Raw genomic sequence first — 27817 nt, forward strand, 5'->3', positions numbered from 1 at the left:
ATACTGCTTTCGTCAACATTGTGTATTCTAGCAGGTGATTGAATTTTGTTATTTGTGTTAATGTATAATGTTTCGAAATGACCGGGCTAAGTGTTACAAAGTGTCACCGTTTCTGTTAGTACTTGTTATCACTGATGCTCGTCTAATTTATTTACGTAGTTAGATTACTCAACTGCGGAGGGGATGTTTTTATTGCGGAATAAAAGCCGCCTGATTATTCTTACTCTTTGTTTACTGGAAGCCTTACTGGCCAACTAAGTACACACTATTCACCTCTCGTGTATACAACGAGGCTAGACCAAATAGAACCTCTTCAAATTAAAGAGATAGTAACAGTGTAAGCGTTTTTATCTACTTCATTATCGTAAATCATTAATTACCATTTATACATATCAGTAAGGGCGCTACTTTTCTACTCTGTCGCCATGACATTTAAAGTAAGCCATCCGGAGCCGATTCCCGATTGTGGTGGGAAACTCGTCCGCTGTTCTTCATTACAACAAAGCAGCTTATGGATCTTTCTGAAAGCCACAGCGCAGTCTCAAGCATTAAGTGAATGAACTTAACTCCGATGATTTCCCACCATTAGCTAAGAATCTCCTCCATCGAAATGTAATTTTTCCACTCCATAATAATTAAATTTCCACTACCAGCGGACGCTAAAAATACTTATATTTTCCAAGCTTATACACATCAACCTGTGTCAAACGCTACTGAAATAGATTCAGTATTAGTTCTGATGGTAAAACTAATTATCTTAAGATGCAGTCAGATGCCAGTCGTAGGACTGTCGTAGTTGCAACATTGGATTAAATGATTGCTAGTCATAGTTCAAATTCGGTTGAAATCGCTCATTTTAGCTAGTGGACAGTATCTTCATAAACTGTAAAGGCCATAAGGTCCTGAACAGCAGCCTACAGTATTCACTATAGCCGTTCACGTAATTTACCGGATGCTAACACTAGGATGTTCTCTTACCTATCAAGACACGGCTATCGTGTCCTGCAGATCGGTTGTGGCTAACTAAAAAAAAAAAATAGTAATTAGGGCCAATGGTATGGCTTGTTGCGTTTATAAAGTTGGAGGAAAAATTCGAACAATTTTTCTTACGATTACTTAGTCGAGACAGAGATTCTTAGGTAAAGAACTCAACCGATTATTGGTTAAATGGACTATCATAATGGGAGATTCAAATCGATCTTCATCAACTTTAGGGAAAAGTCTATAGCAAATGATAGCCAACACACAGGCTACCATACTTTAAGGATTTCCTTAGGGGACCTTGAAAAGCATATACAAAACGCTTGTTATTTCGCACTTTCAGTTTTGGGCACCAAAACACTACCACCTCCGAAATTTCTTTCATGAAAAAAGTCATCGTTACTTTGTCTTTCGATGATAAATAATTCCAATAATGGCATGAAACGCCGATTTAGCAATATAAATACCAAATAAATTTCTAAAGATTTCAACCGTTCAGCATCATGCATCCCTCTCTGACGTGCATCCGTTGACATGATGCCCTTGCAAGTCTTTTTTCTCTGATTTCAATAACCGATAAACACAGCCTTGCACTCTGAACATAGCTTTAATACTATGATTTCGTATGGTAGTTTCCCATGAAAGTTAGTGCCTGCATAAACATTCATAGATAAATTAGGTTAGTTTTCTCTTTAACACGCGAAGAGACTTCGAGGTAGTGAATTGCATCGGTAGACTCGAGAGGTCTTCTGACCTCTGGAGTCCCACATCCGTAAATATCGAACATCAACACATCTATAGACAATCTTATAGCCCGTTGTATTTGTGCACGTATCTGCTGTGAACTTGTCTTTTTCACTACATGAAGGTGTTCATTCATACACGTACACGTGTGAGTGTAAAGCCTGTATTTTGTTTACATGGAAACAAGCTTTCCAGGGCTGTTACAATCTTAAAGCCGAAACTATATGAATGCTATAATTGTAGAGGTTTTTATTGTTTACCACTATTCTACAACTGCTTCATTTCTGCATTAAATTTCTACCAGGAACACAAAGGAGAATCAAAACCGGAGTCAAAAAATATCGTGAAACTATATAGTTCGCCCTATGCTTCTTCGTTGTACGCGTACATGCCTACTACTATAAAGCGTAAGTAACTGATCATCACAGTGCCCTCCTATAATCGAAATATCTATAATTCGCCGAAAAGCGTACTAATGAAATAAATTAACTAAATCGACGCAGATGATCTCCATATACATTATGTGCTTTATTATGATTATTGTCATTTTCGCGAACCGCTTAACGGTTTGTTTTGTCATATGTAACGTTTCGTTACATCTGAATGTAATGTAACATCGAACGTATGCTGTGTGCTTAAAGAAACTACTGTTTAGAGTAACGGCAGAACTTCGCTTCCGAACTTGAGCTAATGAAAACCCGATGACATGCCACCAGCATCCGACTCAATATGAAGATAACGTGTAACTGGGCATACGGCAATACCTATTCACGTTAGCAGTGCGCACATACAAAGTGAATTCCCAGCTAACAGATTTCGAATCAGCTCATCAATAAGATGCAATAATCCAGGTTGCAACAATTTACGTTCGTCAAAGGAAAAATGCTAATCGAAATAGTGATCAGTCACAAGAACGTTTTTGTCCTAAAAGCAGAAAAATACGATATGTAAACGAATAACGATGAAGTAATGGGTACCATAAATTACAACAAAGATTATAAAATACGAGCGTTTGTGTCGTTGGTTGGCCACTGTTACTTCGTTGAGTGCTCGGTTAGCGACTGACTATGTTAGCACCAAAGAAAGCCATTTATGTGGCAGGAATATCGTTTGTGGCATTACTTAAGCTTTTGATCCTCGGAAATCATTGAAACCGTTAGCGTTCATACCTGGTCCTCTTATTTCAACAACAGGGTATGACAATGAAAACGCAAATTCTCGGTTGAATCTGGGCTTTTAAGGACCAAATAAACAGGAGCCATCAACTCTTTGATGCGGGCAAACAGGCTACAGTTTCCGTGGTTAACAGAATCATTTCTCCCATCATGACGTTGAGTACAAGAGCGATTATCAAGCAATTACATCTTTATGATGTCTGGCAAGAAGTCGATCGCATTTGTTGGAATGTAAGTTTTTGTGAGGAGTTCATTCGTTGAGAAAGGTTCATGCGTTGGAGTCCTCTCTCCTATTTGAAACTGTTCATAGTATTTTATTTACCTACACAAGCGAAGTTGCTATCTAGTCACATGTATAAAATCTAATAAACTTCGCATAAAAGCATGCGATATTTTCCTGATCGGAACTCCGTAAGCGTTCAACTTCTAACTTTAGTAGATCAAACATTTGCATTTTACTTTAAATTAGCGGTTATTTACATCATGGCTTAAATAACTAGCTTCTCATGACGAGCGATGGCCTTTATATATTTTGATGCAGATCTTCCATTTTGCAATAAATAGGTACAGGTCTACCCATACATCGATATACCTGGGATACTTAGAAATATGTATATAAACTAAGCAGATATCCGCTAAGACCTTTCAACTCTGGCTGTAAGTTACAGTTAGATGCCTCTGCCTAACCATGACAAAACGTAATATGACAAGGCCTCGTCGTTTCCATCTACCTTGTCTCACATTTAAGTTTGTCTCATTTTTAAAATGGTTGCGTGATTTAATTTCAAATCCTGATGCAGTGTTCCTTCGATCAAAATTGGAGCTCTTCAATATGGAGGGCATAGTGCGAACCACCTAGTCGGCCTGTTATTGACCCGTAGAACATAGTCACACCTTTGTTGTTGTTTGAGGCGAATAGTTAATTCACTTACCTATGTTGATTTGGGGAACATGATTCCATTTTTGATGCACCTGGCCGAGCAGATGGGCAAACGCTAGTACTATACCATTTGTAAGCAGGTGGACAACGAAAGCACACCCAGAAACGGCCCATCCCCATTCACCTTCTGGGTAATAGTGCTGCCGGATTGTCGCAACCTTGTTTGCCTTTTCCCTGCGACTTTGCAGTCTGAAATGACGAAACAGTAAAGAATATCATTTAAGACAATACAGACTATCAACACAGACAGCGTTGCACTCCAGACAACTTACAGCGTGCAGGTGATCGCTTCACTAATGTAATAATAATTCTATAGAATATAGTAGCTAAGTAAAAGAAATCTCACCCAGAAATGAATGTTGCAACAATGCCATTTGAATAGGTTTATATCGAACAAAACAACGAGATAACAAATTAGCGCAAGAAAAATGAGTTGAGTTAACCCTTGTATTTCAACTCATTTTCTATAAGGCATGTTGGCAGATATGATTCGTATATTTATCATGATACACTATCTACACTGGATAATAGCTGCGGGGCACGCCGATAGCCACTGAATTGTTTTCCACTCGATTGTTCCATATTTTTGTGCGATGATACGTTTCTCACTCAAATGATACGTTTATCACTTGAGTCACACTAACAGTATGGCTCTGAAATATAAAATCGGTCAACGGCATAAAGTTCGCGTACTACCGTTTCGTTCATAATGGAGTCGCTTTCTGTATCGCTCTGCATCAGATATAAACATTTCACGTCATGTTTCTTAATTTGAGTTTGAGGCACCGCTTAGGAACACAATACGTATTCCTCGTTAGTATAGTGGTCAGTATCCCCGCCTGTCACGCGGGAGACCGGGGTTCGATTCCCCGACGGGGAGTTATTTTTGTTTCCCATTACTTCAATACATGATTTCGACTTACAAAATAAAAACAGTGATTTATTATTATTTCTGTATTTGCTATTGCCCTACCTTGGACGATTCATTCTTATCGTTTTTCAAACTATTTATAAGAATAATTTAAATGACAGGTAGCGATAATAGGTTTATTCGACTTGAACCAATTTAGTATGTGTTTACTTCAACATCTCTCTATGTACTTTGTTTCCATACTATAGATAAACCACCTAAAACAAAAGAGTCGGAAGAACACAGAAATTTTAGATAAAAGCGGCGCTCAAGCAAACATGCTTCCCCCTATAAAAATTAAACATCATGAAATGTACAGGAAACGTTTGAAGTGAGCAACTGGTTACTCGTGTGATACATTTAGAGTATATAAGAAGGAACTCTGGCGGTATTTCTATTGTGTAATATTTCTAATATTTAATCAAACAGAAAAGATTGATTAGTAACACCTATTTACAGCTAAATTTGTTTTTCAAGCTTTGAATACTGAGAATTTGCATCATCATAAAAACTCTTATTGCACCTCCGCGTTAACATTCCCGTTACGCCCGTATATATAAATAGCATACACAATACATGTTTCGAGTGTTATATCCGGTATCGCCGTTAAGCATTATTATTACTGTTATATTCAGACAGCTGGTCCTTAGTACGATATGGATGCGTGTCTACATTTGCATTCGAACCTAGACTAACTCACCTGTTCCAAAATTTACTGGACGAAAGAATAGATCTTTTTTTTTGTAATCAGCATTTCTAGTTATTATTTTCTCCGTCAACGAGTCCTCGGAATCAGTTCTTTTTAGCATCAAGGAGTTACCCCTATGAGTAGTCTAGCCGAAACTTATCTGAGGTTTCTCGAACAGGCATGACTCTCATTTTCATTTTTCGTTTTATTTTTCGTTCATTTCTTACTTTTCTAATTAACAATATCTGGTACTAATTTTCGCCAACTTTTCAGCATGCTTGCCAGTTATGGTCATCATGGAGACGTACTCTATGAAATGCGCGTTAACCGTCCAGACCATGCCTTCCCTTAATATAGAAGACCTAAACGTCTCGTTGACGATGTCCGCGCACCGGTACATACCACTGCCAAGTCGTCTGCTACTCCGCTCAACCCAGTCTGCAAGACGTTCAAGAGAACATAACAAAATCACGCCTCCAACCCAACGACTCAGAACGTCAATAGAAAAACGCCAGCAATATCGCGCAGTTGTTTCGGTCGAACGCAATCGCTATGCCCATGTTTCGAACCTGCTTTTTCTCCGCGATCAGTGCTTTTAGACGATCAGTCAATGCGCCCACTCCCCTGAACAGCTATCGGAACGTGTCAGTAACTGCTTGGCGCGCTGACATGTTCACTATCCAAGATGAAAACGACTTCAAAGAGAAGGTTCTCAAAAGTGATAAGCCTGTTGTAGTCAACTTTAAAGCTACGTAAGTATTGTTTGCTGTTAAATTTACATACTTAAATCTTTGCCTTGTACGATGGAGTTTCTGTATAGGGATCATGACTCCATTTTTTTCACGTATCAACAATTCTGTAAAAATAACGATAGTAACACAAATTGTTTATTTTTGTCGTTAATAAAGTTCATTTATTATGAGTTTGCAATTACTGGACGTGGGTATAAGTTGTCTTTAAAGCAAGTGCAGTCTGTACTTTTTGGCGCAGTAGAAAAGGTGAAGGTTACACCGACACCCGTTGCCTCAAATTAGGTGGTTCTTGTGACAGCAAAATAGTCAGTTCCTATCATTAAACCCTTCTATTGAGTAGTATGGCATTTCAACTCCGTTTATAGATTTCGGTTTATGGCAAATTGTTGCCTTTAATAAGGCTATGTTTACATACTAAAACACAACAACAAACACTTTTTTTTAAATGAACAATACTAACAGAATGATTCGTATACCCGCTGGCTGATAGCACAGAAGCTACCTTCCTTTGCTTCCATTGTTTCGGCGGTATTCGTCGGAAGTCTTAGAGTCGTTAGGCCGCTCAATATCCCACACACGCTCAATCTGTGCGAATCAAGTATAGACACGGAACTGCTCTCGTTTAGCAAAACACACATTTGTAAACAAATGACTACTGGTCGCTCCATTCGAGGTTGATGTGCTGCTGCGCTGTGTGAATCTGCGTGGAGTTGTGTCGTTTGCTACGGTTTCTAGGCTACCAAAATCACTAAGTGCCATTTAAAACACATACTACGACAAAGATAAGGGCTCTCGCCCTTAAATAATAATTCGAAATCTTCAAGCTAGGATGATTTCTCTGGGAAGAATATTACTGAGTGTGCGACCTGGCCGTTTGAACCTGCTAGCGCACACTGGTACCTTACCGCGCACACTTGCAGTGAACAAGCAAGGGTATCGAACATCGGCAAAGTCTCTATATTGCCAGATTTCTACCCGTGAGCGGAAGGCAGAAGAATCGCTCGAAGCCGAAAATGATCTCATTCTCGGGGAACTTAGCGGAGCTACAAATACGAGCGATATTCTCGTTGCTATAGAGCAGCACTATTTAGCTATGACAAACAGACATCTATTGGCCAGTTTCCAAATACTCGGAGGCAAGGTAGAAAAAGGTGATACACTGCCACAAAGCATTGTTGAATCCCCATCATTCTTAAAGCTAGCAAACCGGACGCTGAAACGTCTGCGTTTTTACGAAGTTGGAGAATGTGTTACGCTTCTCAAGGCAGCTGCTCTCTTGAAGCTGCCGACAAAATCATCACTGGTGCAAGGTATTTGCCAAATGATTCGCGCCTCGCTGAAGGACCTTTCTTTGAAACAGTTGATGTTCTTGCACTTTTTATTAACTCGATTCGAAGGACAGACGTTTTTGACGGAGGCCCTCAGAACAGCAATTCCTCTTGTGTTTCAGTTAAAATGTCCTGTTGAACTCGACACAGCAAACTTTGAAGAATCTTTCCAGGCCTTACGGTTCGCTCTCTCTAGTGAGTGCGATAAAGACACGCTGGAATTCATTTCTTTGGCCATGCAGAAACACGCCAATGATATGAGCGCAGTGCATGCGGTCAATTTGATGTCTGCTGTTGCTTTCGTCAAAACGAATAAGGTCAACACGCTAAACATATTTGACTCGAAAGCATTTAGGCACCTGCTTGACACTTGCATGGACATTGTTGCTAGTGGCCTGGACAAGCTTGACATGAATAATCTTCGGATGCTGCTCTCAACGTTATCGTACACGGGATTCACAAGAAAGCTCTGTGATTCTCTTTGGCAATTTGCCGAGGACAATCATTGGGGTCTCGCACGAACGACTACACTCGCGTTTTCAACTCAACAGCATCGGTACTTCACAGTGCGCAATTCCAAGTTTCTACGCGATTTAATCATTAAGGAAAAAGACGAGGTACTCAACAACGAACGCATCCCTCTTCCGGTCTTATCAAATGCGGTGGCAACTCTAGCAGCACAAGAGCGCTTCCCTGGTCTTAAGTCCTCCAGTGGAGGTTCAGAAGAAGCTGTCCTTAATCAAAAAGCTGCTGCCATACTAGCTGACGCTAAGGAAAAGGCCACACGTTTATCTTCAAACCTGCCTTCTTTCATTACGTACATGCGGGATCTAGTTGTTACGGGTATATTCCCCACATTTCAACTGGATATGTTATTCAACCCTCAAGTTCAAGAGGCCGTGTTACAGAATGAGTTTGTGAATGTTACTATTGCACAACGTTTACTCGACATTGAATACTGTATACGGCTTCGGGGAGAAAAGGCTAGTCGATTCTCGTTTCGTATCCTGCCGAGAATACGATTCCGTATACTTAATAAATTTGAGACACACCACAGCGAATCCCAAGCGATTCACAAAGCTTTAGCTACTGCGTTAGAAGGTGAAAAATTTGTAGCCGAAAGGATCTGCACGCCACTTGGTACACTAGCGGATTTTTTGATGGTTCTACGACCGAATGGTCTTCCTATCGCACTTTCGCACTATGCCGAGAGTGACCGCCACAATTTTTTTAAAACGATTCCCAACGAATGTAGAGTGTTGGCCGTCCTGCTGACAAACAATGCTAGCTACCTTCGTGCATCGGGATTGCCTACAGTAGATTTATCTCTTCGAACTGAGCTTCTCCGAGCCCAAAAAATCTCTCCTTTATTGATCAATGTAAACAATTGGATCGATTTGATGGACAACGAGAGGGTGCCGTTTATTCAGCGAGAGCTTAAAGCTGTTCTGGCTTGTAGCGATGCTTATAGGGCACACATAGATGGATCTGCTGTAAATTAAGATTAAGAGATAGTACTATTGCGGTATAAGTGAACATTTCGCAAGATTACGTTTTTACAATCGGCACCTTAATATCTCGACATTGTTTCTATTGGATGAGAGAATTATAGAACTTATGTAACAGGAGTACAAGTCTAATTAGACGAAAGTAGTTATTACTAGTTAGGTTCGTCAAAAAGCATCAGTGCTAAGGAAGACAGATGTGTAAAGAATGATTACTATTATTATTATTATTAGCTTTTTTTTTTCTTTCGTAGCGGTTAACTATTGGTTGAATGTACGACTTTCGTTTTTATGGGGCATTTGATGATGAGTATAATATTAATAAACTGGATGGCATTGTGCCGCTACAGTGTCGTAAATTATATGGAAATTTGTATTTTTGATCTTTACCAGGTGACTTTGAAAGAATGTACGCGCTTAGTAAAATGCTTTTTGGATTATTCTTAATCGGATATTTTTCATGTAACGCGTTTTCAGGTGTTTTTCTCATTTTTATTTATAGAGCTTTTTATTGCTATTTTGCTATTTCCAAAAAATCTAAAGATGTTGCTTTTTTCGTTTTTGAACTGACGAAAACAATGACATCAGAAAGGTATCAAGGATCTTCTTAATAAGTTTAGGCCAAATCTCAGTGCTTTTACTATGTTTAACTGGCAAGTCAGTCTTCTGTACCTTACACGTGCCTTGTGAATGATCGAAAAAAACGTCTCTTGCCTTGCGCACCTTTTGTACATTGTCAATAGTCGCGGACTGTACCAGATAAAAAATGAAAAATTTAGCTTTTTTTACAATATTTTAAGAATTTCTATGAATAGCATTTCTATTCATTAGCGAAGATATTTACCACGAGCTGATGGATGATGTTAAGTAACGCTTTAGTTGTATAAGTACGTAATTTCGGCTGTGGCCGCATTTGTTATTCGACAAGAAGAGAACTCTGTTCAGTTCCGGCAGGCTAGAGCCACAAGTGCCGCGAATCGCGGCAGCATCTTCCTACTTTGTACACCACGGTAGTGTGACCTAAAATGTCTCAATTACTCTTGTTAAGGATATGTGAAGGATATGGTTTGCGCAAAAAGGCCGTTAACTATTTAATAACTAAGGGCCAATATTCAAGCAATGATTGAAACAATCGATAACGAACCGCTTCAATCTGAAATAAAATAGAGGAAGCAGGAAACGAAACTTAACCTAGTTCCATCTGTTGGCTTTTCTTCAAGTGCGCAAAGGTTCACTGAGGAAATTAGGAAACGCTCTACATACATAAGGTATATAGGAAAGCTGGTGGCCGATTTCGACCCTCTCTGCTGTCTCCGTAAGCAAGCAGAGTGTCGAACGGTAGCAGTTTTTGCGATTTGGTGATGATAAAATACAGCAGTTTACAACGACGTTTGTTTTTAGTAAAAACTTAAAGTCGAAGTACGGAGCCAATGAAGATGATACCCCACAGGTGTCACACAGATTGCAGGCCGTATCTTTTGTTAACGCAAAAAACGTAGAGGCAATTAATCAGGAAATTGAAATCGATTGGCTCACGTGCAGATAAAGTGAGACCAAGGTTACTCCTGTGATCTGCTCGTTTGGGTATAGCTAGTAATGTGGACCCAGATCCAACGACGTTAGTGCGGCATCGTGGTGACCTACTCGATCTAATGATGAACACTGCGACTTATTCTAAAGGAACAATTGTATTGTTATCTCTACAAAGTACCAGCATTCTTATTTCCACGAGAAACAAGCATCGTTTCTTTTCTGAATGCGTTTTGAAACGCAATGCAATGCAGGAAGTGATGCTGGAACGGAAACAATAGTCCACGACGAGCACAAACCTTTTTGTGCCTTGAAATGAAGATATTGAATGCAAAAAACTTTTGGTTTTAACCAAATGGGGTAGTTTGCCACACAGCATGGAAAACAGTTGATCTGTTTGAAGCATGCTTCCAAGTCGGCTGATCTCGACGCGTGGCTGTGGTCAAGTCAAGTGGTGGCCCAGGTCCTGTTATCTAGCTTTTTTCAATTTTTTCCCTTGTGGTCATGGGAAAGATAGAGTCATTAAAAACATCACCAAGGACAATTTACTACCTAAATACTTGATATATAAAGTGATTAGTGAAATTGACACTTAACCACTCAGAGCTATTCAAGAAAGATTGATGCAAGCATTTAAGACTATCAAACGACCTTTTGTGTACCCTATATATGTATACACATATATATTTTGTTTGATTTCTTACTCACTCAACTTCTAATGTCTTTGAATTGCCTCACGTCCACTGCTGTTTGATGGCAAGACGGCGTATTCGCGCCATCTGGCATGGATCGCTAAGTAACTTAATCGTGGAGCTTTCTACGACATAATAGGAGCTAAGAACGTCTTACGTGTTACGCGTTTGATGACTTTCGATAACAAGCACTCGTAGCTGTTTTTGCCACGAGTCGTGCAATTACGTGCTACTCTCTCCTGTTTGTTGTGCAGTTGGTGCGGCCCGTGTAAGCTGCTCACGCCTCGATTAGAGAAAATCATGGATTCACGTAACTCCTCTATGCACTTCGCAAAGGTAAACCAATGTCATTGAGGTAATTTATTAACCACGTTATCTTTAATTACTTAAAAAGCATTAAAGAAACCGTGTTCAATATAATAGAAAATATTGTCCCTATGTTGAATTTGTGCTTCGCACTTCTACGATAGAACGTCGCGTTTGATTAAGAAAATGTTCTTTGAAGTTTGCGTTTATTATTTCATTCATCTATTCATAACGAAATAGGCAAGTTCTTTCAGATACTGTTTCCCAAAAAATTTTGCGCACACTGTGTCTTGTTAGTGAATACATCACTGCGTTGCCAATGCATCTTGTTTATAAGAAATTATAGAGTTTTATAAGTATTATGGATATTTCGATTTTTGACTTAAGATTGATTTATGGTTTCAACACAAGGTTGACATCGACGACAACGCGGAGCTAGCAATGGAGTTCTCGATTGATGCGGTTCCGGCCATCCTGACCTTTAAAGGCGGAAAACTTGTGGACAAGGTTATCGGCAGTAAAGATGATGACCAGTTAATAGCGCTTGTTGACAAATTAAAGTAAACAACACGGATTACGATTTTTCTACAATGAACACATGGGCTTTGGAAGTAACTATAGAAGAATGGGGCATGTCAAAAGTATATAGTTACTAGTTTGGATGGGGCTTATATCAGTAATGATCACTCACTTTCCATGTCATATATTGAATATTTTGTTTCGAATTTTATCAGAAGAGTGGAGACTATTAAACGTGTTTTGCTTTCTCACTTGGCAATGACGAAGGTGAGTGCATGAAAGGCGTAAGCCAGAATGTGTTTACAGAATTTAAACAATACTCGCGGAACCAAAGTGCTAGTATTATGAGTAATTCAGTTTCGTGATTAGGGAATTAATTTATTCGTTACCAAGTAATATGGGTTACTGTATTTTTCTTTTGGTTTTCCTGTGTTCTGCAAGTGAATTTTTCATAATACAACCAGAGTAACCCAATTTCTAAGGCCCGCAAATTTTACTGGCGCGTTTTTGCACTATTCGTGAGACCTGTTTTCTCTGTGATTTGTCATTAATTTGCCTCTCTTGGTTTAATAAAGGTCCGTTTGAATCGAATACGTTTTTGTTGTATTTCATGTATATTGAGTGTTACTTGGCCGGAGCGAAGTTTCTATATTTCCTAGCTGGAGTTAATTAAAAAAGCCTTTTTGTGGTGCTACATGGATTCGGTAGATCTTCATACTATAAATTTACACCCATTTAACAAATATATCAAAAAGTTAGCATAAATAGATGTCAGGTGCCTTTTAATTTTTTTTTTGCAGCCTCCAGTGTTCACCTGATTGTGCAATTTGAGCAAATGAGAACAAAAGTTACAAGCACAGGCTCTAATAAAGCACATTCCTAAATATATCAGTTGATTAACATATACAGATAACATTATTTTCAAAATTCTTAGTCAAAGATTTTATCCTAATTGCGGCAAAGTCATGATTTGGAATATTCAATAAACCTCTGAATCTCAATGGTCGACGACTTATGCAGTACTAATACTTTGTGTGTATACTCTATTGTCTGAAGAAATCGTTTTTACCACAGCGCTTAATTTTATGAAACTCATCTATGCTGATTTAATTTTAGTATTGACTGTCATAATGTACAATAATTGGATAGCTAGGTTATCGTCTTACAAAAACAAAACTGTTTCCGAACCGAGTTTACCGAGTAACTGTAACAGAGGGCTACTAGCTAATAGCTACTACACAGTGGTCACTACAAAGAAAACTAGGAATGCTCAACCATTGTTGTATCGCTAGTCCCTGTGTAAAAACCATGAATGTACAGTTTTCGCTTTCAAGTGACGCATTTGAGCGATGTCGATCTAATTTTTCAAATATATATAACCGCAATGCTGCGGTGATAACGTGGTTGCCTACTAAAGTTAGAAACGACACGGGCGTAGATAGTTAGTTTTGTGCCGGGGATTAATCGCTTGCAACAGCGTCCAATGGCACTAGGATCGGGCTATCCAATTAATAAATGAGCTCATACAGCACATAACGAGATCGCGAAGAACCTTGTTGGCCTCACACCTGCATATATCGTATTAATTAATTGTAAACATTAAGTAATTAATTGTAAACAACGTCTAACACAAGACTTAATTTTATATCGATAACCAGCTGTCACATTGAATTTCTGCTGGCATGTTGCCGAAAACAGTTCCCGTAAGTTGCTTTCTAGATCAGTTAAACTACGCATCGCATAGTTAGGTTGCACTTTAGGGAAATTAGTACTTGCGTTTTCATCGAGCTAATTATGAGCCCAGGTCAATCCCACAGCAGACCTAAATGAATATAGCGAAAGGCAAGCGGGAACACGTTTTGTGTACGCTTCTTTATGTATTCTTTATGATATAAATATGGTCGGCTATGCAAATTTGTAAATGACTGAATGACGTTGTTCGGTAAATGTGAGGATAGAGCTTTAAGACGATCGGCAGTAAAAATATTGCCGTAACACTTACACTGCTATTGCTCTTATCAACGTAGCAGTGTCTAACTGCCTGTTCTTGATTTATTTTGGACCTCCGTGTTTGCGAGTAAAAAATACCCGAGGGGAGTGACAAGATAAGGGAGTGCTGCAGAGCTGTTGGTTTCTATTCAGGCTGTACATAAAGGTGTAACGTTTGTCTCAGGAAAATATAACTAATTCCTCATACATCTGCAATCTTTCATATATACAAGTTGTCAGCCATTCTGCGTATTGTTACTTCTACAGGCGTCACGTTCACAGTCATTAGAAGTTTGATTAAGCGGCAATTTGATTAAGAGCGAGAATCCTCGATTTCCTACGTAACAGAACCTTTAGTGTTGCTTTTTTTTTATTATTTGAGACAGTTGGTTACTGGCTTTTGTAATTAAATACACGATGTTTATTTCTTTATTTAGGCACACTCCTCCTGTGATCACTTATCAGTCCTTTTAAGCTCGTAAAGTAGTACCGCATTTTCATAATAAGCTGAGAAATAGACCAAGCGGTGAAATTGAATGTAGAAAAACTTTGTTTCATGCTGGGCTCTAATCGTATGAACCAATGCTTAACGATAACGTCCAACATAAAACTCGGAACGTTTATTAGAAGGATATTGAATGTAGTTCTCAACAGAATTATGCTCTCCGATTAGGATACAACCACATTATTCAGAGCTTACCAGAATGTCGTTCAGTGCTGCAAAAATTATGTGGTTAGAGAGAGAACCATACCACTAAACTAAAAAATGATCAATCGTTAGGTCAGCTAGTTCAAACATTTTACTATGTACCTATCTCATATATCGAAAAGCAGGAACGTAATAACGATTGTTTGAAAACACAACATTGACAAAACGAATACAATTATAGTTAGTGACCTGTGAAAATAATCCTGGTGGTGACAGATAATTCGGGCGTATTGTTCCTCAAAGGGGGTATCCTGTGGAACCATTAAATTGAGGCCTGCTGGCGCCGACAGGGGTCGTGGAACAGAGTCTCCTCCGCTTGACGAACCCGCGGATGAATCGCCTCGCTCGCGGGATTCACTTCGCTTTGCACCGCCAGCGTGACAGCGTGGCTTTGGCAGGGCTGCACCATCAAGAAGCCCATTTGTATAACGTGGCGATTTGATGCGTTTCTTCTGATTTTTTAAGAAGAACATTTCCATCCTGAAAGATGTTCAACAAGATGCCATTTTAGTAAGATGTTATTAGATAAATATATCTGCTTGTTACTTACTGTAGTGGCTGCTATAGCTACGCACTACTTCTGATGAAGGAAAATTTAGGTTAGTAGTTAACGGAAATAAAAGCTAGGGCGCAAGCTCGATTCTTCAAAAACCAAATACATTCGATTTCACAACAGCGCATCACAACCATTTGTTTCACAGTCATTTGCAGTGTAACATAAACGTACACGAAATGGGCAAAGCATTGACTTATCTATTCCGTATACATTTTCTACCCCGGATTTTACTACGTTTTGAAATTAAGGTTATTAACGTCAAAATAATATACTGTAGTTTGTTAAATGCCGCATTTTTGTTTAAAAGTATCGTTTTTATTCTTATTGTGTACTTATTATCGTCCCAGAGCATTACGAATCCACTCAAAAATAACATAGTAACACTGTAATTCAGTAAAATCATTCGATATAGTATGGAAAAACACCAAAGTTCAGTGCCAGTATATTTGACTGCCCTACTACGGTGGAAGCATTTGAGATGTAAAAGTATATATTACTTCTCGTGTTTTATTTAATCTGCGATGACAGCAGTTCAACATAAAAATCTGTGGCGAAAATTGTACTGGGTTCTACTTCGGTCTTTGTTCGGATGTTGCGGGTTTTTCAGTCAATCATGTTTGATTTGAACATATATCTCTCATAGAGCTGGTTTTTGTCTAGAACAGCTTCACGATTTTGCACTAGTATGACGTGTGTTTTATCCCTCTTCAAACTGCAGTTAATGGTTTTGACGTAAGGCTCACATATCACTAATGCGCGTAGGTACTTCCGTTTTCATTTGAAGGGTCGCTTCTACATTCTATGAGCCATGTTCAATGATCTGACAACTTATTTCTAAATAAACATAGATCTACTACTTTCAGAAGGACATTTAAAAAGATCGGGGCATGTCAATTCACATGGAATTGTTACAGAGATAGGCTCAAGTCTTTTCAAATTTCACGTGCATGTACTACTTTTTCCGTACGCCCAATTCAAAAATGGACCGATGTTTTGTACCACTAGTTACTTTCTTCTGAGGCACTATTTGGCATAATAAGGTTTTGTATGTTTTTTCAAGGCCAGAAGGCAGCTCGTTGTGTTATGGCGTTAATGTATCGCTTTAAATAGGCCTGTGTATCTCTTTTACTTCCACTCGTGTGACGAACTCTGTTAAATTTGATTTCATCTGACGAAAATTCCTTGCGAGAGACTGTCTAACAATTCAGGATCGATGCATTATCTGAATTTCTGTTTAATGGGCATGAGAAAAGTATTGCTATGTACATGATCCAAGCCAATCATCGTTTAGATCGAATGTTGATCGTACAGCCCGAGCAAAGGAGGACTGCAGACTAAAAACTGCGCTACACATGGTTATTGCAAGAGAGTATAGTATTGTGTTTGAAGTAACAGGAAGTCGACGCTGGCATATGTCTGACAAGACAGCTTTTACCTAGTGATAGTAATCATCATTAGTGTGTCGTCTCACCACAATTTCTCTATAACGTGTATTAACTTGGCTTTCTCTTATATGTGCTTAAATATTACAGTCTGTTCTTTAAACGCACCTTTATGCCAAACCGGTAGAAGGAGTTACCATGGAAGCGTCAGATCCAGATAGAAATGATCTATTTTACATAGGTTCAACTACGAGATTGTGTAAGAGTCAGAGAATCAGCATTTTTGAGCGTCCATATGAACATGTATCCCGACACATAAACGTTATTCACAAGAGAACACATCGTTGACTTCGGTACTGAAAGATTCAAATTCGCCTACTATTTTCTTATTATTATATTAGAGGTGGCACGTTACTTTACCTGAGCATTATGCAGTCATGTCATTGTCCAGGGAGGCCATATGCATTGAAGGTTTCACTATCTTGAACATGATGGGCTCTCCCTCTTTACCATAGTATACCGACTGTGACAGACAGGCATCTAAGGGATAGGGACATTTCAGTACTGGTATATGTGCAATAAGCTTCGAAACTGTTTCACTTCGCTCACAAGGACAGACCTATATATTATAACGAATGACGTATCATGTCTGGTCCACTCAGAGGCGCTGCCGTGTTGTGGAAAGGATTTGTAATAATTTCCACGTGAGAGAAGATACAGACTGGACCGGCAAAGTTTTCTACGTAAGCCCAAGGTTATTGTATGTATCAAGTGAAGATTAATACCAAAAAAAGTCGAGAATTTTAGGAGTTTTTTTAGGTGATTTCATTGTAAATTGATTCATCGACACGAATCAAGCGAATGAGTGTACTGCGAGTAACCTTTTTTTTGTCAAGCGATGGCTGGTTTGTCTCTTTATGATTTACTTATTAATTCAAGAACGGAAACGCTTGCATGAAGAAGGCCAGTATATATAAATATACATTTTGGAGTTTTTCGTGAAACAATATACATTTATTTAAATAGTAGAGTTTTATTATTGATTTATTCACGGGATGGTGGGCATCATCTTGTACAGGTACAACCAACATACGGTATTTAACTCTGCTTCTATTTTATGTTAGATTTTAATTTATCTAGCAATACGAGCATATTCAGATGGAGTTTATTGCTTTCAGATGGAGTGAATGTAAATTAGACTTTTACAAAGTCATCGATGAAAAGGTGCAAAGTTTTTGTTGTGATGTATTATGCCAATCTTCATTACTTAAGGTCATACCTGCACATTGTACAGTATTTTACAAAATAGTTCAAATCTGTCTGCAATCATGGACTTCTTTTAAGCTCCTTCGGAAGATTGTTTCATTCAGGAAACCACCTATTTGACCCGGCTGGAATTTATTCTAAAGGCTTTCTTGTTTCGAATTAAGAGATTCGAGTTTTCTATCGATATATAGTCACTGTATAGATGTTCAGTGCAAGACACCAATAATAGGATTGATAACCGCTGTCACTCAGAGTTTAAACAGACCAACTGCGTTCTCGCTACGTGGGCAGCATGCAGAAATCACTTACCTAATAAGACAGCCTATGAACTTTTTTCATTTGGTCTCTTCCACCTTCACGAATGTCTAAATGTAATACAGTAAAATGTTTAACGACGATACGATTGAAAACTTCAATTCAACTAGTACGACAAGAAAACGCTGCAGAAAAGCTTGGTCCTTTACAGAAATGGCAGCCACTGTTCTTTCATATAGTATAGTTTCAGATCATATCTTTTCGCAAATAAGGAATATATGTAGACCTCTTGTAGTCTATCACTGTAGAAGCCACAAGGAAAAGGCACATCGGTAGGCAACGACTAGGTTAATTAGGAGAGCCGTTTATTGATACGGTCTAGTTTGTGATCGACATTTTGGTTTTGATGCATCAACTTGTCAGTAATATCTATTCACTTGTTCATCTATTCATAATAGCGTTCAGATATTCTCTTATGCAAATATATGAGGTTCAACAAAGTACCACATAGACACGCTCAAGCCGGTTTAATAGATATCTTTACGGACGCGCGCAGTAGTACAAATCAATTGTACTAATACTTTGTCTATCGAAAAGTCGGACAAGCAGAACGCAGGCTGTTATCTAATTATTCACTCCCAATTTGCCCAAGTGACTACATTCTACCTTTTTTTATTACTAACAACAACTCAGTTTCATGAACAATGAGCAATAGTGCGTAACTTTTGGGTCCCATAAAGTTCGGCTTGTGCTTAAAACGTGGCGTTCATTGTCTGCTATTAAAAACGTAGTTGTCTTTAGCAATTGCATTGCCCTATTGGGCGAAACATTGCCAATAAGCAGAGGTATTTACGTCGTGTAAAAATGTTCCTAATTCAGCGGTGGGGCAGGTCGAGGGATAATTGCTCCGTCCTTCTCTAGTTTCCTTTGCGGGCATTTGTGAGCCCTCTGCCGCCGCACGCGATTGGCGAAATGACAAAACTGTAGGCAATGTCAACCTAGCGAACTTGACAAGTAAAAGGCGCTCTCTTGATACCAAATGTATGCTATGCAAAACACAATTTACCCGCTCTATTTTGAGTCCGAAAGGAGGACGCTGCTGCTAGGTCTTGAGTTCTGAGCAATCCATTTATATCGATTCTACGCGTTCAAGCAGAGTAGTCATCAAAGGGACACAGCAGGGGTTTCCACTAAGATTTTTCCCATCAATTAAATGTAGCCATTTGCAGTTTCGACCGTTTTTCACTAACGGTAAAATAACTGCCCTTTAGACTTTCTACTTTTGGAACAAGAATTTTTGCTTCCATCTCCCTTGTCAAATGTCCCGACAGAAAGCGGACACCGATACGATCAAAAAAGATGTTCAATACGTTTCGCTCGTTGAAGTACGACTTTTGCAAGGATTTTGTCCACTAGTGCTGATGATCCTCGTAATATGCTAATGCACAAATTTTTTGGTATCTCAAAATTATAGAAAACAGTTATCTAGGACAGGGAGTCAATTTTCTGAAAGCAATAGTTTTTTTTTCTAATGTATCGGGAGGTGAACTTAGAGGGAAAACTATTTTAGTAGTAAAAATAATTTCTTCTTCAAGTATCTGGGAGTTTAGTAAAAATAGCGGGTTCAAACGATCCTCTGTCGACATTATCTAAAAATCTCTTATGGGCTACTATATTGATGGCGCTTTTTTTTCTAACAAAGCCAGATATCGGTTTTAGAAAGAGTACTATTTCTCTACAAGTGAAATATTTTTGATATTACTAGCAGATTTCACAAGATACCAAAAGAGGCTTACCAATTAACCAACGTAACTTCCACGCTTCATACTTCATATTGCTCTCGTATATAAGCTTGAACAGCGATCCCACGCGGAATCTAGCAAAACATCGTAATTGTCTGATAAAGCTTTATGCCGTCTTCTGACCTCTGTCGACGCTGCTGAGACTCTTATCGCAACGGTAGGGATAGCGACGGCGGCGGAGTGAAGTTCTCGAAATCGGCGTAAGGACATTCGGTAGCTGCATACGAAGTGAGTTCGAGACAACTCCGGCTACGTGCGGCCAGACATACTGCTAGGATGAACCGGTCATTATCAGCCCTGCCCCTTCAGACGCGGTACTCCATTAGTAGATGACGCGGTCGTACACACACGCAGGAATTGTCATGGCAAGTAAACCGGGGGGTCCAAGTGTTAAATAACAGTGATCTGACCGTTTTGTCGTAGGGGATTCCGTCATAAGAGCCACGAAAAACAACAAAATAAAGTCAAGTGGAATATTATTTGATATTGCAAGACATTAGGGCCTCACTTGATATCTGGCGTATCAGATATGCTAGACAAATGCTTCTGTTTAGTCTTGCAGAATTTAGTGATTTACGAAGTTGTAGACAATAATAAATTCACGAGTCTTGTATGCACCTCGTTTTGAGGGTATGCAGCGTATGATAGGCACTTGCGGCAAAGTTCCCATGGACAAATTGTTCAGAATACAACTGTAGCTGTTTGTTAATATACATAATGTATTTACAGCCTTTTTGCTGAGTGAGCTTTTTTTTTCATAGTTTTCATTATATAAATTATAAGGGACAAAAAATTATAAGATATTCTTTGACTAAATGAGCGTACTTTATGATGAACGAGGAATATTTTAGTGCTATTTCAAAGAAAGTTGCTTCCACTACATATGCGTTCAACTTTGAAATTTGATTGATATGGTTCTGATATAAAGGACGTCTAAGTGGAGCGGTCCGCCAGATAATATCGGACAGTAATATAAGCAGAGACCATGAATACTTTACGATATTATTAATTTGGGCTGGCTGACGCTCAGTTGATCCGTACAACGTCGCATAACTGCCGATGGATAGAAAAATGCGTTGCTCTCAATTGTGCACGGTACGATGATAGATACAGATAAGTATCAAACGAAAAATTTAATTTGTTCCAAAAAAAAAGGCAGTACGCTATGGGTTTTACTATCGATAATGAGCAACGCATATAACTATAGGCAATGTACGACGCTGTTCACATTCAACGGATCCTGTTGGTAGCGAAAACCTATTTTATGTATTCTCATTGTTAGAGACAAGTCATTGAGATAGCTAGCAACAGTAAGCGGTAGCATTTCCTTTACGATATTACGTTTAGACATAGAAAAATAAAATAATTTTCAATACAGAGAAGTCGATCGCCTGTGGCACTTACGTTGACAATCTATACGACTTCTGCATCTTCAGCGCAGTATTGAAACGTGGAAATCAGTTAATTGTAGTGATTTACTCAGAGCGCTAGAATGGGCAGTCATAAAACACTGTCTTAGAGGCAGCAGTGATCAAATGGGGCCTGTAAATATTTCCTTAGAAAAACTAAAAAATTCTAGTTCAAATCCTTTTGGTTCAATAATCATGAAGGTTTCTAATTCGGCCCATGCGAGCTGCCAGTCAGCTATATGCTTATACACTTAATAAAATGTACCGCCGGAAAGCCTTCAGCACCGTTGAAGTAGAGTTGGAAATGCTCCAACGTTGCGTGCTGCCTATTATTTCGGTATGTGCACAAAAAAAAGCTTTACTAACCGGATGCTCATAAACAGGGTTTGGTCATAAAGTATATTGTCTGTAACAGTTTTCAGTTATGCATACTGTTATACATTGAATGATTGGTCAAACGAATTTAGTCGTCAGGGGGGCCGGGGCTCTACTTTATGTGCCCTTTCCCTAGTGGCAGATCAGATAAGACAGTTGATTCAAGAGATAACTAGGCGTGTCCATTTATCTGAACAATGGCCGAACGTGTTTGAAAGGTAAAAGCCGATCGCACGGTCGTATCTCTCTATTGCGATATTGCTCACTTCCCTTTTTTATAATTATTTATATATTTGTAGTTATCTGACAAATATTTCGTCTCTTTAGAGAATTAGTTGATACGCATCTGTTTTCTATTCAAGCCCGATTTAGCATAAATCCGAAGCTAATTTCGCAAACGTATTTACGGCCTCTGTACTAGCATCCTTGGCGAATCGTTGACCTAACGGCTTTCTTCAACTCTTTGTCTCTTATATCTTACAAAGATATAGTTATTTATAGCCATATCAGCTGATTTAGGTGAGTGATAGACTTCTATTAACGGGGTGGTTACTTGGCTCATGCCACAATATGACAGAACTTGTTTAGAAAAAGAAGCTTAAGATCGTGCTCCCTTTCTAATCTATGATGCAATTCAGGCTTTAATCACTAATAAAGCTATTTTGCCGCTACGTTCTCACTTGATTCCATACGAACATGATGTTGTGTCGCTCGGTCCTTTTCCAGTCGTTAAGTATATGTCAGTTTTGGTTTGTAAGAATGTGTATGTGTGTGTGTAATACTGGCAGGTTTTTTTTTATTCCGCCACTGCTGCTGATACCTAGAGCAGCGGTATAGCGCGTCCAGACGCATCTTCTTCGTCCATCTACTAGTTTTTGTTAGTGTTTGACGCCGGACCAACAACCTGCACTAAACTTGCTAGCACATCAAAAGTGCAGCCTGTTCTCTCTGCTGCCATCGCTGCTTTAATAACACCGCTACGGTGCGCGACGACAGCATGAACGACGGGCAGGAACGCGACGAGATAAAGCATCATCTCCCCCCTCTCTTCCCTTACTCGCATCTCTGGCCTCCGTCCCGGCATCGTACTACAGTCGCTGGGTCTGCCGGTCCGCCTGCCTAAGGCTCATTCACGCACATACCCGCCATGCTACACACAGTTGTCGCTGTTGCTGTTGTCGTTGCAGCTCACTGGAAGCAACAACAGTAATGCAGGTGGTGACTACAGTGGCACGAAGTACACGTTAACATGCGTCGTACCAGCCAAAGTTGTACGGCGTGTGTAGCGCAGTAAACCTGCAGAAGGACGGAGCGACTGGTAGGACCTTTGGGGTGGTCGGTTTCACTAGGAGTTCATATCTCAGCGGGGTTGCATGCTTCCTGCAATGATCGAGTTGGTTAAATGACAAAAAAAACGCCATACGCGATAGCGATTCCGCGTAAAACCGCAACTGACGACGTAAGCAGTGTCCGCGCTGTAATGACAGTCAGCTGCAGCAGTGTGACAGCGTTTTCCGTAGACATGACGCAGATAACGGACGTCGAAGTATTATGATGTACGTGGACACAATTTGTTTAAACAAACAAAACGACCCATCATTGTAACATATTATCGTACCATATTGTGTCATGGGCGCATTTTATCATTGATTCTTTGCTGCTGGTTTTGTTGCTAGCGATAATAATCAAAATTACCTGTTAGGGATAGGTGATATCTATTATGTGCTCGGTTTATAGCTTTGCTAGTTTATGTACGCTGCTTATTTATCTAGTGACTTCCCAGATTGTCAGGACACTCTTTAGTAAAACGCTCGCAACCCAAGTTAGAGGTACATTATTACATACAAACACATACAGTTTTATAAACTTAGGTATTCTGTCTAAATATTATCTGAATGATTGATAGCAAATAATACAGTGGCATTGTATTTTATATTTTTTTTAGGCTCGCTATCAATAATCAAGTTTTCTATATTTACTGACCTACATGGACCTTATGTTCTATGTAGGGAAGTAACTGATTAAAAATAAGGTTATTAAAAGTACAGAAAACAATTATATAGCTTTCCCTGGTCCAATAAATACAAACGCTCACGCGACGCGCAACGGATGGCATGATAGCGCGTAACGTGTTTTCATACTACAGAAAGTGACAGTAGGTTCGAATCCATGCGTAGGGAAAGTTAATTTTGTTTTAGCAGAGCCCACTGGTATGAAATGCTGCCTAACGGCGTAAGTACCCAAAATACGGAAATATTTGTGCGGCTACAGTGGATGAATTTGCCTTCCTTCAGCATTGGGTAGAACTGTATTTTGGGTATATGTCGCTTGAGGCAGTGCATAACTGATACAACGTGTTTCGTACTTTTTGCTCTTCGAACGAAGGAGAAAGCTTTTTTTTTCTTTTTTTATAATTTCTTAGCCGTGAATTGTGCGCAGTTGGCTTCGCTGTAATTAGCTCTTGCCAAGTGGTCGGATGGTTGATGACGCCCACAACGGCAGTTTACTGCGAAAAAGACAGAACTAGCAAGAAATATATTGAGGCTACGTGACACAGTAAGGGAGAGAAACAGCCTCTCTCTATGCAAGCGACTTAATGTTTAACGCTGCTGATGAAAAGCTGACCCACAGGTTGGGGCGCATCATCGAGTAAATGGTAACTTATTCCAGTGACTGCCCTACCACTTTATAGTATTCAATTTCTTCAAAAGAATGACGAAAAAACAGGAGGTCATAGTCAGCGTCATGAAATATAACGGTTAAAGAAGGCCGTTCAATGTTGCTTTTTGTATTTAGGATTGGAGAGGAACGGCATCTTCAAAACTTCTGGCTAGCGCAGTTTCTGTAGTAAGTATTTCAATTATGATAACACAATATCTTTCTTCGAATAACCTACTCTGATCACTTTTTTCAGATAATTCCCATAGGCAACTTCCTAGCGTGAAAGGAACGCTTCTAAATATATTGTAATTTAACAAACAGTATCGAGCATTAGTAGCGTTTGACACCGTCGTATTTTTTGAGAATATGTATCTAATTATATTGGAATGAAATTAACATTCACTATTATTTACAGAGGCACCTATTCATTTGACTCGTTCCATTTTCGAATAAATGAGAAATAATTAAAAGGGAAGTGTGTTAATTTCAAGACAAATAGCGTTCGAAAAAATGTCTCTTGAAGAAAATATATACCTAATTATTGACGTAGTAAAATATCTTATTTGTCCTACAATGGGTCTATCATTATCATCAACACGGTATAGTTGTTAACATATTTTTTAATGGAACATTTTGAATTTTGTATAACATGCTAAATATGCACCTTTGGCGTGATGGCCTGGGATGGGACCTGAATAAAGCTTTCTTTCATCTCTAGACAAAGCGAGAAATACCCAGAATGAGTTCTAATTAGACGTATCAAAAATAAACATTGTTACTGTATAAAATATACGTGTTCAATGATCGTTTTATGTAGATGCACATCTTGGTTCAAGACGCCCTGTTAGAGATATGGCTAAATCACTGCTTTCGAATAAAGCTATATTTTTCATGCTAACCTCATAAAATACGTCTCAAAATTTCATGTGTGCGATCAATTCACCCGACCTACCTAGGTTAGTCATACCTCCTAGTAGAAAAACATCGTCACATTTATTAGATCTGGCGTTCGCAGTTGGCCTGACATTTTCCGGCACAGTTGCGCTCCAGCAAAGATCACCCAACAACGATTCTATGCATTGTGTAATAAAAATACAAAACCGATCCATGTTTGTGTTACGTCAGTCTACATTATACGAAAAAGAGGCATATGACGAAGAACCGAAAGCAACGATCTTTGTGCGTATATATATGTGTATACATTATAAGTGTTATTGCGATTGTACATACTTCAATCAATATTATGGATGGCTCGAATTTACAGACCTTTTCTGCTCTGTACTGCGTCTAGAATGCGAAGTGTCAATTACAAGGGCTGATGACTCTCACTGTCCTACTCATTTGGCGGGGGATTAAATTATAAGGCCGATAGAGTCTTGCGATTCACTTACATAATTAGAAGTGATGCGAGGGACTGTCCCATAGAACCAACTTCGTTCAGTCGGCTAGTCCTGTCCAACTAAAACGTTGTATAAAATCTGATCTATTCAGATAATTCGATATGACCCTATGTTCGCTTCTATGGCACTGCCTGATATATATTTAGCTACGTTGTAAAGCAGAGGAGGTCGGGCTTATGGGAGATTTAGAATTTTGAAATAATAATAGGCCTACATTGGCGGGGAAAAGTCTTTCTTCTTTATTTTACACAAGGAGTGAAACTGTCAGAATAAACTATGGTAATTGAAAGTTATTTAGTAACTATGTATAACTATGCGATCCGTAGAAACGTTTGTCCTTCTTGATACCTACTGCATAGCAAACGGTTGCGGTACCGCCGCACCATTTCCGAAGATCGTTAGGTAGAATTGCATAGTATATTGTAAACGAGCAACCCTGCACGCCTTAAGGCCACTATGGGACGTTACGATGTCCTATGCGTAGAGTGAGTTATGCGACTGCGAGTAATAGGTATTGTGGCGGCATCAATGTCGACTAATGAATACACATTGCTAATTATAATCTATTTATTTTTCGCACAATGGCTGACCGTCTGTGTACCAATTGTAAGTTTCTGATCCAACAATCTAATGTAGATGCATATAAGATGTACAAACTGACGTAACTTAGCAGAGACGTCTTTAAATTATCATGCATTGAGATATAGCACAAGGATCCCAAGGGAGGGAAGCGATACAAAATAAGAGAATACATATATTACAATATTAAGTTTGATTTGAAACACTACTCCGAACAGCACTTGTAGATTCATTTAGAATCATATACCGAAAACAACAAAAAAAAAAAAAATGTGAGTGTCTCTGATGTTTTCTGGCTGGCTTTTCAAGTGTGGTCAAAGATAACGTCTCGACTTAAGCACATAGATAACCATAGATAATGCGGGCATGAAGTATGTTTACTGGTCACAGTTAGGCGCGAGTGTCCTGCTAAATCGAATAGTGTTGCCTGAAGCAAGATTCCGCTAACACGTAGCACGCTAATATGACAAAGGTCTAAGTGCAAACGTTTCGGTAATGGCCACCTCACATATGTTCGCGACTAAGGCTAGCTTTCTAGGTTTATTTTCAAGCCAAAACATGACTGGATAAAATACCAACCAGTTAGGTTAAAGGGCGGGAATACATCAGAATTGTGTGCTGGCTCGGTTAATACGGTTGCTAGAAATTCAGCGTGAGGTGTCGCTTTCTGCCGATGCGAACATTACGCCTCTTTGTCTAGTTGACAAGTCTTCGTATTAGAGCCACGTTTGTGGTATGATGCGTTTAGATAGCGAGCTGCCAAATTTGACCTCGAGGAACCAATCGCAATGGATACCCCCTATAGCCCAAGTGTTAGTTTCTTGCTGTTCTCTGCTGGACCACAGTGGCTGCGGGCGCGGTACTTGTCGAATGACGTAAGAAATTTTTGCGCCCACGCCACGCTAGAAATGCTCATTTCCAATTATGTATTGTTTGTTCCAATAAAAACGATCATTCGAGTAGATTTTTATGTGCGTGTTCTTATCTCTTCGTAGCACACGCACCAATGGTAATTTTTATATCGTAATATAGTGTCACCTTAATAACAAAATATTGTTCACCCTCTAGGAAAAATAAATGGGGCTAGCTTTTCGGTGCTGATCTCTTCAAGCGGACAGAGCTGTTCAAGCCTCTACTGGTTACGCACCGGTCTCTGTTAGGCGACGACTTCTACTAAATGTGCTTCGTTTGCTATGGCTGTAGTTGGTTCTTACTTCTTAAATTGGTCATTGTTTGATTTACAATAGGTGTATTTTATGAAAATGTGAGCGTCTTAATCCGGATACTGGACACGCTTGTGAGAATCAGATCGGAAAGATACCGAACCTTTATAATAAAACGCACCATACACACTCGCCGAGTTT

At 39.2% G+C, this 27817-nt stretch overlaps 3 protein-coding genes and 1 non-coding gene across 9 annotated transcripts in view; 3 read left to right on the forward strand and 1 right to left on the reverse strand.

Annotated features, from left to right (window-relative positions):
* LOC111247347 (uncharacterized) overlaps nt 1-25972 on the reverse strand; it is a 43694-nt gene extending 17722 nt beyond the window's left edge. For all 6 annotated transcript variants that reach the window (XR_015324134.1, XR_015324133.1, XR_015324132.1 and 3 more), the window contains exons 1-3: nt 25866-25972; nt 14958-15248; nt 3833-4029 (exon numbers count right to left, since the gene is read on the reverse strand). Coding sequence is in view for 1 of the 6 variants with exons in the window: in XM_086984140.1 (XP_086840266.1) it covers nt 3833-4029; nt 14958-15248; nt 25866-25897 (520 nt within the window). In the remaining 5 variants the exon portion in view is untranslated. The remainder of the gene's footprint in view (nt 1-3832; nt 4030-14957; nt 15249-25865) is intronic.
* TRNAD-GUC (transfer RNA aspartic acid (anticodon GUC)) lies at nt 4649-4720 on the forward strand. Its single transcript has one exon. It is a non-coding gene; the product is annotated as a tRNA-Asp (tRNA).
* Nucleotides 5855-12661, forward strand: LOC111247349 (thioredoxin, mitochondrial-like). The gene is made up of 3 exons (XM_022798152.2): nt 5855-6190; nt 11500-11581; nt 11963-12661. The coding sequence occupies exons 1-3, from the start codon at nt 5991-5993 to the stop codon at nt 12113-12115; spliced, it is 435 nt and encodes a 144-aa protein (XP_022653887.1). The 5' UTR covers nt 5855-5990; the 3' UTR covers nt 12116-12661.
* LOC111247346 (uncharacterized) lies at nt 6324-9393 on the forward strand. The gene has a single exon (XM_022798148.2). It carries the CDS (start codon nt 7020-7022, stop codon nt 9018-9020), a length of 2001 nt encoding a protein of 666 aa, XP_022653883.1. The 5' UTR covers nt 6324-7019; the 3' UTR covers nt 9021-9393.
* Nucleotides 25973-27817: the final 1845 nt, after the last annotated feature.

This window comes from Varroa destructor, unplaced genomic scaffold (assembly GCF_002443255.2).
Source record: "Varroa destructor unplaced genomic scaffold, Vdes_3.0 BEIS01000003.1, whole genome shotgun sequence".
In the NCBI taxonomy this organism is placed as follows: domain Eukaryota; kingdom Metazoa; phylum Arthropoda; class Arachnida; order Mesostigmata; family Varroidae; genus Varroa; species Varroa destructor.

What these genes read in the sequence shown, in the direction of transcription:
- LOC111247349 (XM_022798152.2), top strand. Translation starts at nt 5,991, where the DNA reads ATGCCCATGTTTCGAACCTGCTTTTTCTCCGCGATCAGTGCTTTTAGA. An exon ending in GTAGTCAACTTTAAAGCTAC is followed by an intron (nt 6,191 to 11,499) that starts GTAAGTATTGTT and finishes TTTGTTGTGCAG; the next exon opens with TTGGTGCGGCCCGTGTAAGC. An exon ending in CCTCTATGCACTTCGCAAAG is followed by an intron (nt 11,582 to 11,962) that starts GTAAACCAATGT and finishes TTTCAACACAAG; the next exon opens with GTTGACATCGACGACAACGC.
- LOC111247346 (XM_022798148.2), top strand. Translation starts at nt 7,020, where the DNA reads ATGATTTCTCTGGGAAGAATATTACTGAGTGTGCGACCTGGCCGTTTG.